At 40.3% G+C, this 13,135-nt stretch overlaps 1 protein-coding gene across 1 annotated transcript in view; it reads left to right on the top strand.

Moving 5' to 3' along the window:
- Window positions 1-12,862, top strand: part of DPYD (dihydropyrimidine dehydrogenase) — a 672,292-nt gene extending 659,430 nt beyond the window's left edge. Inside the window, exons 22-23 of the mRNA XM_019531048.1 lie at window positions 6,779-6,919; window positions 11,409-12,862. Coding sequence (XP_019386593.1) covers window positions 6,779-6,919; window positions 11,409-11,579 — 312 coding nt within the window. The 3' untranslated portion in view covers window positions 11,580-12,862. The remainder of the gene's footprint in view (window positions 1-6,778; window positions 6,920-11,408) is intronic.
- The last annotated feature ends 273 nt before the right edge of the window (window positions 12,863-13,135 follow it).

The following is a 13,135-nucleotide window of genomic DNA, read 5'->3' on the forward strand; positions in this document are numbered from 1 at the left end:
TCTCCCCTGGTGGGGCTGTGCATTTCCTGAGTTAGATGGGGGTCCTGCACTCTGTCTAAGAACCTACATGAGCGGTCAGACCTGGCTGACTGCTCTTCCCAGCAGTTTTTCCAAATATCTCACCTAAAATTCCCTTACTGTAACTTGAGACCATTGCTCCTTATTCTGTCATCTGCCACCACTGAAAACAGTCTAGCTCCAACCTCTTTAGAACCCCACGTGAGGTAGTTAAAGGCTGCTATTAAAACCACCTTCAGTCTTCTCTTCTCTAGACTAAATAAGCCCAGTTCCCTCAGACCTCTCCTTAGAAGTTATATGCCTCAACCCCCTAACCATTTTTGTTCACCTCTGCTGGACTCTATCCAATTTGTCCACATCCTTTCTGTGTTGGGGTCCCAAAACTGAACAACGGTACTCCAGATGTGCCTCATCAGTGCTGAATAGAAGGGAATAATCACTTCCTTCGAAGTAGGAAACTAGCCTCCAGATGTGGCCTAGCCAGTGCAGAATAGAAGGGAATTATTTCCCTTGATCTGCTGGCAACTCTCCTACTAATGCAGCCCAGTATGCCATTAGCCTTCTTCACAACAAGAGCATACTGCTAGCTCATATTCAGCTTATTTTCCAGTGTAATCCCAGGTCCTTTTCTGCAGCGCTGCTTCTTAGCCAGTTGGTTCCCAGCTTGTACTGGTTCATGGGACTGTTCCATCCTAAGTGCAGGACTTTGCACTTGTCCTTATTGAAGCTCATGAGATTTCTTTTGGTTCAATTCTCCAATTTGTAGAGGTCTCTGAATCCTTGCCATACCCTTCAGCATATCTACGCCTTCCCCCATCTTGATGTCATCTGCAAACTTGCTGAAGGTGCACTGCATCCCATCTTCCAGGTTGTGGATGAAGATATCAAACAAGACAGGTCCAAGAACAGCCCCTAGGCACTCCTCTTGATACTGGCTGCCAACTAGACATCAAGCCATTAATTGCTTTGAACCTAATGTTCTAGGTAGTTTTCTATTTGTCTTACAGTGCATTCATCCAACACATACTTCCTTAGCTTGCTTGCAAGAATATTGTTGACCGTATCAAAAGTCTTGCTAAAGTCAAAGTATATCATATCCATTGCTCTCCCTGCATCCACAGAGTCAGTCATCTCATCATAGAAGACAGTCATGTTGATCAGGCATAACTTGTCCTTTGAGGACCTGCTCCATAATTTTTCCGGGACTGAGATGAGGCTGACTGGTCTGTAGTTCCCCAGATCCTCCTTCTTCCCTTTCTTAGAGATGGGCACTATGTTTGCCCTTTTCCAATCAGCTGGGGCCTCTCCTGATCACCATGAGTTTGCAAAGGTGATGGTCAATGGCTGTGCAATCAAATCAACGAACTCCCTCAGCACCCTTGGATGAATTGTACATGGTGCCAGGGACTTGTACACATATATCTTTTCTAATTAGTCCCTAAACTGTCAGCTTCTCCCTTTCTCCCCAAACTGTGCTGCAAGTTACAGTCATCTGGGAGCTGACTTTGCTGTAAAGGCTGAGGTAAAAAAAAAAAGCATTGAGTACTTCATCCTTTTCTGCATCATCTATCACTAGGTTACCTCCTCCATTTAGTAAGACCCACACTTACCTGATCTTCCTCTTATTGCTGACATACCTGTAACTACCCTTCTTGTAACCCTTCACATCCCTAGCTAGCTTCAATTCCAGTTACACTTTGGCCTTCCTGATTTCATCCCCGAGTTCCTGAGTAACTCTTTTATAGTACTCCTTAATCATTTGTCCAAGTCTCCACTTCTTGTAACTTTCCTGTTTTCTGTTTTAGCTCACTAAAGAAATCTCAGCTAAGCCCAGTTAGTCTTCTGCCATACTTGCTAGTCTTCTTGTGCATTGGGATAGTTTGTTCCTGTGTCCTCAGTAAGGTTTCTTTAAAATACAACCAGCTATCCCAGACTCCTTTCTCTCTCAGACTGGCCTTCTGGGAGATCCTGCTCATCAGTTCCCTGAGTGAGTTCAAGTCTGCTTTTCTCAAGTCCAGGGTCCAAGCCTTTCCTCAAGATCCTGAACTCAATCATCATGTGGTTGCTGCTGCCCAAATTGCCATCTACTAGTATGTTCCTCACCAATTCTTCCCTTTTTTGAGCAGCAGGTCAAGAATACAATGGCCCCTAGTTGGCCACTCCAGTACTTGTACCAGGAAGTTGTCTCCAAATTTTTTCTGGATTGCCTGTGCATTGCTGTATTGCTCTCTCAGCGGATGTCAGGGTGATTGAAATCCCCCATGAGAACCATGGTCTGCGATCTGGAAACTTTGATTAGCTGTCTGAAGACAGCCTCATCCACCTCATCCTCTTGGTCTGGTGGTTTATAGTAGATCCCCACCATGACTTCACTCTTATTGCTGTCCACTGTGATCCTAACCTAGAGACTTTTAACAGGCCTGCCTCCGGTTTCATCCTGGAGCTCTGAGCAATCATACAGCTCTTTTACACAAAGTGCAACTCCTTCTCCTCTTCTCCCCTGCCTATCCTTCCCGAACAGTTTATACCCATCCATGACAGTATGCCAGTCATGTGAGCTATCTCACCAAGTCTGTTATTTCAATCATGTCATAGTTCTGTGATAGTACAAGGACTTCCAATTCTTCCTGCTTGTTTCCCAGGCTCCACGCATTCATGTACAGACACCGGAGGTAACTAGTCAATTGTCCTTTCTCAGGAAGAATAAGAAGGCCCCCTCCTGCTTGCCCTTCCTCCCTGTTACCCACTTCCCTGCTTACTTCAGGGCTTTGGTCTCCATCCTCCAACAAACCTAGTTTAAAGCCCTCCTTACAAGGTAAATAAAACTGTTTGTGAAGATGCTCTTCCCACTCTTCATCAAGTGGATTCCATCTTTTCCAGCAATCCTTCTTGGGACAACATCTCATGGTTGAAGAAGCCAAAGCCCTGCTGGTGACACCATCTGAATAACCATACATTGATCTGCAGGATGCATCTGCAGAATGCCTGAGAGCTCTGATGCAACCCCTGACCAGCTGCACCCCTCGCTTAGGCAATTGGTAGGGGGGCAGGCAGGAGTGCCGCTGCCCCCCCATGAGTGCTGGCTGGGGAGTGCAAGCACCAGATGTAGGTCGCATCCACTTTTGGAAAAAGTGCAGCCACTCACAGGTCAGCAAGTTTTGCCACAGGTGGACCTCCCTTCCCTCCCCCCCAGTCACTGACTGGTTACTGGGGAAGCATGTGCCCCCCCTGACTAAGGTGGCACCAGTCACCCATACCTGCCTGGCCTTTTCCTGTTGAGTGGAAGGATTGAGGAAAACACCACCTGAGCCCCTGTCCCATTCTCCCTTTCACCCAGACCCCTGTAGTCACTTTTGATCTGCTCAGGGCCCCGCCATGGCAGTTTCATTGGTGCCCACATGAAAGAGGAGCATGGAGTGGTAGTCCGAGGGCCAGATGAGTCTTGGTAATCCTTGGATTCAAGCTCCAGGCAAGCAGCAGACCTCCCAAGACAATAGGTCAGGCCTATAGATGGGAGGGAGAATCCCTTATTCAAATGAAGAAGAATTATTTACTCCACTTTTAGAGCTATTGTTGTAGGCTTTCTGAAGATTCAGGAAGACATTACTGCATTAGTTTGCAATTAATTTACTATTTGAAGAGGTTTGGTTTGGTTTGGTTTGGTTTGGTTTTACAGCCATAATAACTGAAGTTATCCTAGTCTGGGAAGTTATCCAAGTCTGGGAAGTAGCATCAGTGGATGCTGGGAACTATGGATACTCAGAATATTAGCAAACAAAACCATTCAAATTAAAAATAATTAACAAAAACTCAGTTTCCAAATCCCAGTTTTTCAGCAATTGTGTGATTGTGGGAATTTTTGACAATCTAAGGAATTAGAATTAATTTACTGAAATGGATGGCCTTCTTTTAATTGTTACAGGTTATCATGTTTGACAGAGTGCAACAAGATAATCATTGGTTAGTCATAAAAGTAATGCAATGTGCATTGATCAAATAAATTGTCACTTTAAACCATATGTTTTTTGTTGGGGCTTTTTTTGCATATTCCAGTAAAGAACAGAATATGAAAATGAGGGGAGGAAGGGAGCAATTCATATCACATTCATTACCTGTGCAGAGGATGGCTAAATGGTTTGAAGCTCTCCAGTCTAGAAGAGATTGTAGTAGGGTTGGTATGGTGTTGTGGCAATGATGGTCTAAAAACGTACAAAAAGCAAAGGTATTTTTTGGTCTGGGCCAGACCTTAAGAAGGGCATCATGCTCAAAAGCTTGTCCAAAATGTTTCCCAATCACACAGCTGTTCCAGTAGAAAATATCATGAACAACCTTGCCCCTACTAAGTGAAGGTTCTAAGCCTGTTACCCAGAAGTTTTCCAGTTGATTTGGATCAAGCCTATAATGATAATCACAGCTACTCCTTGGACTATTATGCAAAATAACTAAGAAGCCAGTTCTGCTTTTCACATAACTCAGAGAGATCTATTAAATACTTTGTTGGGTATATGTTTTGAAGCAAAAGTAAAATGTGTCTTAACATCAAACAACCTTCATTTATTTATAAGGGAGTCATTTCATTTTAGCCATATGGAATCTTATCTTTACAATATGATTTATTGTAGATTCCGCAACATATTGTGTTTTGTTAAAAGTTGATTTAGAAATCACACATAATACCTAGACAATTTACATACCAACACAGAAGTGCAAATGTTTTGAAACATGATGATGTTCTATACACAGCACATTCAGAGTGCACAAAATGAAGCCTTTTTAATGGCATTTGCCCCTTTGCTGTGCTAGGTTCTCGGCAAAGTGAATCGCAGGATAGTAGACAGTATCCGTAAGTTTTTATACCATTCAGTACCTTGTAGCAAAGTTGACAAGGCAGCATGTCAGAGATAGGAAGTGCCAAGTTCACCTCATCCCAAGAGGAAATGTGGAAATTTGCCTGATTTTGTGTTTTGGTTGAATGGAATTATATGTTTTTTTCCTTAGAACACTGTGCAGGACGTAACATACATAACTCAAGCAAACTGTTTCTGCTAAAACTAGCACATGTATTAAAAACTGTAACTATTAAAAATTCAGCATTTTGCCCAATGGAATTCCAGATACTATAGATTTTTCTGTTCTGAGAACATGGAATAACTGAGCTAGCCTTGAGCCAAACACTGTGTAGGTTACTACTTTGTCATGGTGTAAATGTAAATTCTTCTTTTTCTGAAGAAAGGATTTGCAAGAGGAAATACTTTCCATTTGTTTTGGGCACAATTCTTTATACTAATTTCAAGACCAGTTAGCAACTGAGCCCATTTACTTGTAAAAAGGTGAAATTCTCTTGCCTTCTGTAGTGAACATTCTGCAGAAATGTTTCCTCCAACTCTGTTACTATGTAGTTCTGTCTGCTGTTAATGCCTCTCTCTCATGCAGAGGCTTTAGCCACTGGAGCTGCTAGTTACTGACTTAGCATCCACGTCCCCAAAGCATAGATGAGCTAAGGAGACTTCCTATCCCTCACTTCATAGCTTACCTGTACTGCTGCCACAGGACAAGAGCCTAGGATTGTGTAGTATTAAATAACGGTATGCCCTGCTATTTACAACTGAGCTTTGTTGTTGCTGAAGTACATCTTGTGAATCAGACATCAAACAACAATTCAGTTAATCTATAAAACAAACAAACAAAAAAACCTCAATGTAAGTAGAGCAGGAATATGCAACATCATGTGAGAAAACCCCTGTCTGATATGCAACCATACATTAGAATGTTTTAACTGAGAGCGAGCTGTGGTTTGGTAGATTGATCCCTGGAAACCAGGTTCTGTTCCCTTCTCAGCCACTGATAAGTCACTGAACCTTGTTGTACAGTAATTATCCACAGGATACTTATCCACAATATTAAAGGGCTGAAATTAAAAAGCACAGCAAACAGGAAGCCCAGAGTGGCACAGTTCTCATTTACATTATTATTTCAACTGTGTTTATTTATTGAAAGGCAAACATGTTTGCATCTCATATGTCATCTGTAGCCTATCTCTAAGGGATATTATTATATGACTGTGTTTATCCATGTCCTGGCCTGGTGTACCGGCATATCTGGAGTAAAACAGCATACTTCTTTCAGAAAAAAAATATAGGGGACCACTCCTTCAGGCCCTAATTCATACAGGTTAGTCATCTTCAAGTTAAAAGGATTTCTCTCCTTTAAAGGATTTTCCAGCTCAGGGTTATGTACTGTAAACCTGCGATGTTTTCAATAAAGATCTAATTCCCAAACCATTTGCTTGTGTTTCTAAAAGAAAAGCAACTGTTGTCTCCTTTGTCACTTGTTAATCAAACCCTTTCCATTCTTACTGTGAGTTCTTAAATCTGTGCTAATGAAAAGTGACCAAGGACAACCACATTGTATGTGTCATGTCACTTTTGTGCTCCATTTTGTTCCGTGCTGCATTACACAATGGTAGCTAGGCATAATTTAATTAAAACAGCACATTCATACCAAGTGCTAAATGTGAAGGCTCTTTGTGGACAAATAGATATTTTTAGCTCAGCCTACGTTTGAAATTTCTGTGTGTTCAGTACCTTTTATTCATAAAAGTAATAAGGATGAAATGAAATTTTAATATTTATATCAAAATCCCTACCCATTGCTATAGCATCTGTAAAACCCTGCCATTCTAAAATTTTGCAGAGTGCCCCTACACAATCATAAAAAACCCTGGCTATCTTCTAAATGATTCAGTATTTTTTTTCCCTAGGATGTAATTGGAAAAGCACTGCAGTATATTGGAACATATGGCCAGCTTAGCAACACAGAGCAAGTTGTGGCTCTGATTGACGAGGAAATGTGTATCAACTGTGGCAAATGCTACATGACCTGTAATGATTCTGGCTACCAGGTAAGAGCACAGCTGTAATTAGCAAAAAAGGCACAGCGAGTTATCTTTCTGCCACTGAGACAGAAAGAATTCACCTTCTGTTAATGAGCATGTGGTACAAACAGATGTGTAAAATACTGGATTTTAATATCAGCATGCTCCCAAGTTATACTGTGAGAACCCTGACTGAGCCCTTTGTCGGGGTTGTCAGTGCACCATCATGTGTTTATAGTAGAGTGGGGATGAATAGGACTGATATTGCACCTCAGCCTCTCTGTTTGTTTAGGCTCCTTGGGTGTAAGGGGCAGGAGGCGAGGGGATGGGTGTCCTTCTTTGGCTGTTTATAGAGGGAGAGGGAACATTGGGTGGGTGTTGAGAGGAAGGGGATGTGGGGGGGACGACACAGTATGGACCACTGTAAATTCAGATCTTCAGATAAATGAGGGATATAGGGCAGGATTCATCCTCTCACTATAAAAGGTAAGGGGAAGATTGAAATGTGTGCTACAAGTCTGCTGGAAAGAACCTAAACCTTGGCTTAGGCTTGGCACATTAATAACATTTGGAACATTGATTTGGGGTAGATTTTCATTTCTATGTGAATCACTTTCCCAGGATGATGGTTTAACTCACAGAGACTATAGCAAAGGAAGTCCCTGTGCCTAGCCTGTACTATGATTTTGAGCTGGAAGAATTTCTTACAGTGAAGTGTTTGTTTTTTCAGTTATATCATCTGCCAATGGAATTTGTTAATTCTGTGAACCATTCCTTGACTAGTCTTTGCTTGTCTCCCATATTTTGTGGGGCCTGCCATGTGGTAAGAAAGTTGTAGAAACAGGGCAAGCTCTATTAAGTGGTATGTTCTCTTAGGAAACCAAAAGTTGATCCACCAAAAGCCTTGTGAAAGTTAATAGTCCTTCCTATATTACTTTCCATGGATTTTATCACAGCCTAGGATATTGTAACAGGAGGTGTACTTTAATTAGGTAACAGGTTTATACTGTAGAATGGGTTTTAGCTTATTTTGAATGTATCCTATTCAGTAGTAAGACTTTGATTTTTTTTCTTTAAACTAAGGATACTAAAAGACATAGTCCCATCAATTTAAAATCACATGCTCAAATTGCAATAATAAAATGTGGGACTAAGGGAGGTCCCATTTTAGAAAAACAACAAAGCATTACCATATTTACCTGAATCCAACACTATTTTGAATTTAAGATGACCCCACCCCAATAATTAGATTTTGTACATGGAAAATTCATAAATATGTTACAATTTTCCCTTAAGATATTTAAATTCCATAAAAATTATCCCCATCCATAGGAAGGCAGGCAGCCTGCCCTTCATACCTTACTCCCCCCTGCCTGCCCCCCATCTTCCCCTGCTGCCTTTCCCCCACCTAGTCCCCAACCCTCACTGCCATGTGATCCCCCACTCCTTCAGCTGTTCTACCTCCTGCTTAATCCCTGACAGGCACTGCTGTCCAGTTCTCCCATTTACTGCTGCAGTATCCCCAACTTTTCTGTTGTCCCATCCCCTGACCTGTAGGGCTGCTTGTAGATGTGCCCTGTAGATGTGTAATTAGAGCATGTCAGAACAGAATCTATAAATCAAGTCTGCTGGAGCGTGCTAATTAGCACCCTCCAGCCAACCTCCATGTCTCATGTATCAGCATCCCTCCACTTCAAATGGCAGTGAGGTGCCTTAGCTAAAGCGTGTTTGATGAGCTTTAGATAAAGCATCCCCACTGCCATTTTGACACATGGGGTGCTGATATACGATGCTGTGGGCACTTTAATTAGAATGGCTCTTGGAGCTGGTGTAATTAAAGTACCCACACCCCTTGGAACGCATGTGAAAATGCCGTTAGGTTCTAGAGCAGTGGTGCTCAAACTTTTGGCCCCATGGGCCAGATGCATAGTGCAGCCAGGTCCCTCATGGGGTCAGCCCATGAGGTTAGACCTCACGCTACCTCAGCTTGGCCCTGCATGCCTGGACTGAGCCCTGTGCCACCTCAGCCCATTCCCATGCACCTGGATATGGCCCCACACCACCAAATTTTCAGAAGCTTGGGGAGTCTAGCAGGTCAGATGACATAGCTCTGTAAGCCAAGGGTTGAACACCCGTTTTATCATGTTCTGGGAGTGTCTGAGCATGGGAGACCTTTGCCATTGCAGCCCAATGGTAGATACTCTCCTAAACAATCTTCCCACAATTTCAGAATGCAAAGGCACTCCCATACCTGCAAATAACCCATCAAAGTAGTTGAGGAGACTTCCTAAGGCACCCATCCAGCAGAGACTTGCATATGTCTTTCACTGTATGTACTATCAATAAACCAGTTGAAATCAGTGTAATTAGTCTCTGTGTATAAGGTGTTTGTATGAGTGTTATGTTCCATAAATCTCTTCCAAAGATCACTAGTACAGTAAGGAAGGAAAATGTTTCCATACAGCCAAGTAGCCATAGCAAGAACCCCAAATACATAACAAAACATCTTATTCATATTCATACGTTGCAGGAAAGGAGTCAAACTTGTGTGGTACTATTATGTTGAATTCCCTGAAGTTTCCCATTTAAATTTTCTCCCTGTATAAATCTGGCTGGCTTTTTTTCTATTTTTCTTAAATATCATTTTACCAAGAAGATAAGTACTCGGGTGGGCTGGAAAACAAAACACCTTGAGATTTCAAAATTTTTTTTTATTATACCTTGGAATAAAAATAATACCATTTGAACTTTCTCATGAAATGAGAAAGAGAGGAAGGGTGGGACAGAGACACTTATTTTAGCCTGATATGGTTATTAGGATGAGATGTGGGAGACCCAGGCTCAAATCCCTCACTGATTGTTTCTAAGTGAGCTGGTAAGAAAGCTGTGTGTATATGTACTAGTGCTTGCTCTCTGTCTCGGACCAGAAATGTCATTCCTAATGAAATCTTGTCAAAATGGAAAGGTTGTTGGGAACTGTTTCATTTTGGACAAAATAACTTTCTAGTGGGGGAAAAAAAGGATTCCATTGAAAATTTTCTACCAGATGCAATAGGCATATGTTAGTTGCAGACAGTTAGCATAGATTGCTTGAGTAATGCACCTGTAGTGTAAGTGTACAATGACAAACTCAAGGGAAGACATTACTTTTTTCATTTGAATGTTCATTGTTGTCTCCACACTGGGTGCATCTACGTGTTCATTAATGCACCGTAGTTACTGTGCATTGAGTTAGTACTTGTGTAACCAAGTACTAAATCAATGCGCAGTAACTGGTGCTACTGCTCAGTAGCACTGACATGTGGCTTTTAGTGACACTAACTGCATACTAGCCTAATACTACTGCAAGGTAGTGTATTAGCACAATTTTTGCCTTGCATGCTACTGAGCAGTAGAATTAAGCTACTGCACAGTTATTGTGTCATGTAGATGCACCCACTTTGTCTCAAATCCACTACACTGTTCCCCAATATTTGTGGAAATAGCTGTTAGTATTTGTGAGGATCACAGAAGAGGGAATTTTTTAGGCTGGCATGGCCTAAGGAGAGAATATGTATCTGATTTATTGTCTGTGTTACAAATACTAGTATGTGGAATTGGAAGAATAGAAGTAGAACTGGATGCATTTTTCTGCAATGTAGGTTTTATATCATTTGCAGATAAATGATAAAGATCAAAACAATCCCGCAGTCCTAAAAATTCCACTGATTTAGATAGCCACCATTTTTATTTTTTACTCTCCGAAGTTGTTCCTTAACAGCTTGCAGCATGGTTTTTGTTTTTTTGGGGTTGTTCTTTTTTTGTTGTTGTTGCTTGCTTTTTATACCTATTGGATTGCATTACATAGGAAAATTAATTTACTGGGGCTACAACTGTGATTTCACACAAAAAATTGCCCCTCTCCCCCAGTTGTTAATAAGAATATATCCTTTGGAAACATCAGGAATGAACAAACTCAGCCCAGCCCAAGTCCCAGACATCCCTTTCCACTTTCTAAAATTTGAAAATACAAGATACTTAGAAGCGGCACTGCATGCTGTATTCATCACTAAGTTGTTTTTAATTAAATTAGACTGTTTACATTGTGCAGAACATAAAAAGTAAACAAATGCACAGAGTCATTTGCAGTCAGTATCGTGTAGAATCCATACCAGAATGGTCGGTATATGTCTTCTGTGCCAATAAACCAGGTGAATTGCTGTGTTATGAAATATTTCCTTCCCATGAAGAAAAAATAGCTTCATGAGAATTTAAACATTGTGGGCCAAATTCATACCTTGTCTAAGTAATCTTATGACAGTGAGTTTTCATGAGGGAGTAATTGGACCCAGTATTTCTTAATTTCAGGTGTTTTCTTTTCTCTCCTGGCAGTTGAATAGTTGCTATAGCTGCAGTGCAGTACTGTAGCACACAAAGATGTCTCAAAGTCCTGTGGAACAGGAAATGCAGGTACCAAAATGGGTGCATTTTTGACCTTTTCGATGACTGGCATCAATAATGTGTATTTCTGTTGCAGGCTATAAAGTTTGATCCGGAAACCCACCTGCCCGCTATTACTGACAGTTGTACAGGCTGCACTCTGTGTCTCAGTGTCTGCCCTATTATTGACTGCATCCGAATGGTTTCCAGGACAACACCTTATGAACCAAAGAGAGGCCTGCCCTTAGCTGTGAACCCAGTGTGTTGAGGTGATCGGTCCAACAGTTAATGCGAACTTTATGTTTGCTTCATGCTATTGATTTGCTTTCTAATTAGTACTTGAAAATCTAACTATATCAAATATATATAATGTTGATAGTCACTATAAAGATGTCTGTGTATTCCAATGATTCTTTTCTGGCAGCCAATTTTTTTACACAGTGGTTAGTTTGGAAAGGCAGTGGTTAGTTTGTCAATTATGAGCTGTCAGTTGTCCATTACAAGATGTGTATGACCTTTTCTTTTACAATTGATGCCACAGTTTCCAAATTCCTATATTTTGTTTAATCTTTATGTAATTTCTAGTTGCAAAACAATTAACTGAGCCTTTTGAACTACAATGCAATGTACAAGCAAACAGTTTCCAAGGAAGCATTTTGTAATTAAACATTACATTTAGTTTTAAAACAGTTTCTTAGACAATGCAATTAACTATATAACATGAAAACAAAGCAATGTGGCTGCTACTTTTCTATGGGAAAAAATGAAAAGAGGTTTTAAAATGGGATTTCAAAACCAGATTAATCACCTCCAACTGCTACAACGTATGGTATTATATTTTCTTAATCCTTCCTAATTTTGCCTCATACTAGTCACTTTAAAAAATAAATTTGCTAACCATTGACATATATTGCACTCTTCACCATTTGTGCTTTGCATAGGTGTCTCAAATATTATGTTTTCCCTAATGAACAATCCCAGCACCTTTCTGAAAATGTTTAAACTGTGTTATTACAAAATCCAGGTGTTACTTCAGGGGTCTGATTTATAGCAACTTTTCTTCTGCATCTATACCCTAAATCACTTTTTAATTATATCCATTGATGTTTAATTACATTCATACATATTATAGGTTAGAGATTTAATTACTCAAAAATTGAATGTATACTAGCATAACATATTTGCCATACTGATATGGCAAATGTATTGGCTTATTTCTTTCCCACCATTTTTTTTATTCTGAGTGCTTATGTTTGTTTACAGCAATATTACAGCCAAAAGAAATATGAAATTGCTAAACAGAATCTGACACCATTACGTTATTTTTCATTCTCAGTGGGAGCTTTCTCATACAAATCCATTGCTATATGATTTACTCTATGTATGAATATTAAGTCATTAGTTTCACAATAATAAAAGATGTGTAAGTTCAGTTCCTTATGTCTTATGTTATGATCACTAAAATGTAATACTTTTGATTAAACATACTTAATTTCCATGCTCCCATTTATTTGTGCATGTCTAATTATAAATAAATAGCATTAAGCAGTGTGGGTTTTATTTTCATTTACTAAATAGGGCATTTTATATTAGGTGGGTCTTCTGTAATCTCTGACATATACTCCAGGATCATTAATGAATAGATTGTATATGTAACCGTTCCATTAATTGCCTCAGGTACAGCATATAATATGTTCTTTGTCCTTTTCATAAATCTTTCTCATTTCCTATACCCATCTGTCTTTCATGGGCCCTCTTTCCTTCCTACACATGCTCACATATACTTCTTTACCTGTCTAACATTTTTAAGGATCATATAGTATC

The sequence above is a fragment of the Crocodylus porosus genome, unplaced genomic scaffold, assembly GCF_001723895.1.
Source record: "Crocodylus porosus isolate Cpor-Errol unplaced genomic scaffold, CroPor_comp1, whole genome shotgun sequence".
NCBI classification, from domain to species: Eukaryota; Metazoa; Chordata; order Crocodylia; family Crocodylidae; genus Crocodylus; species Crocodylus porosus.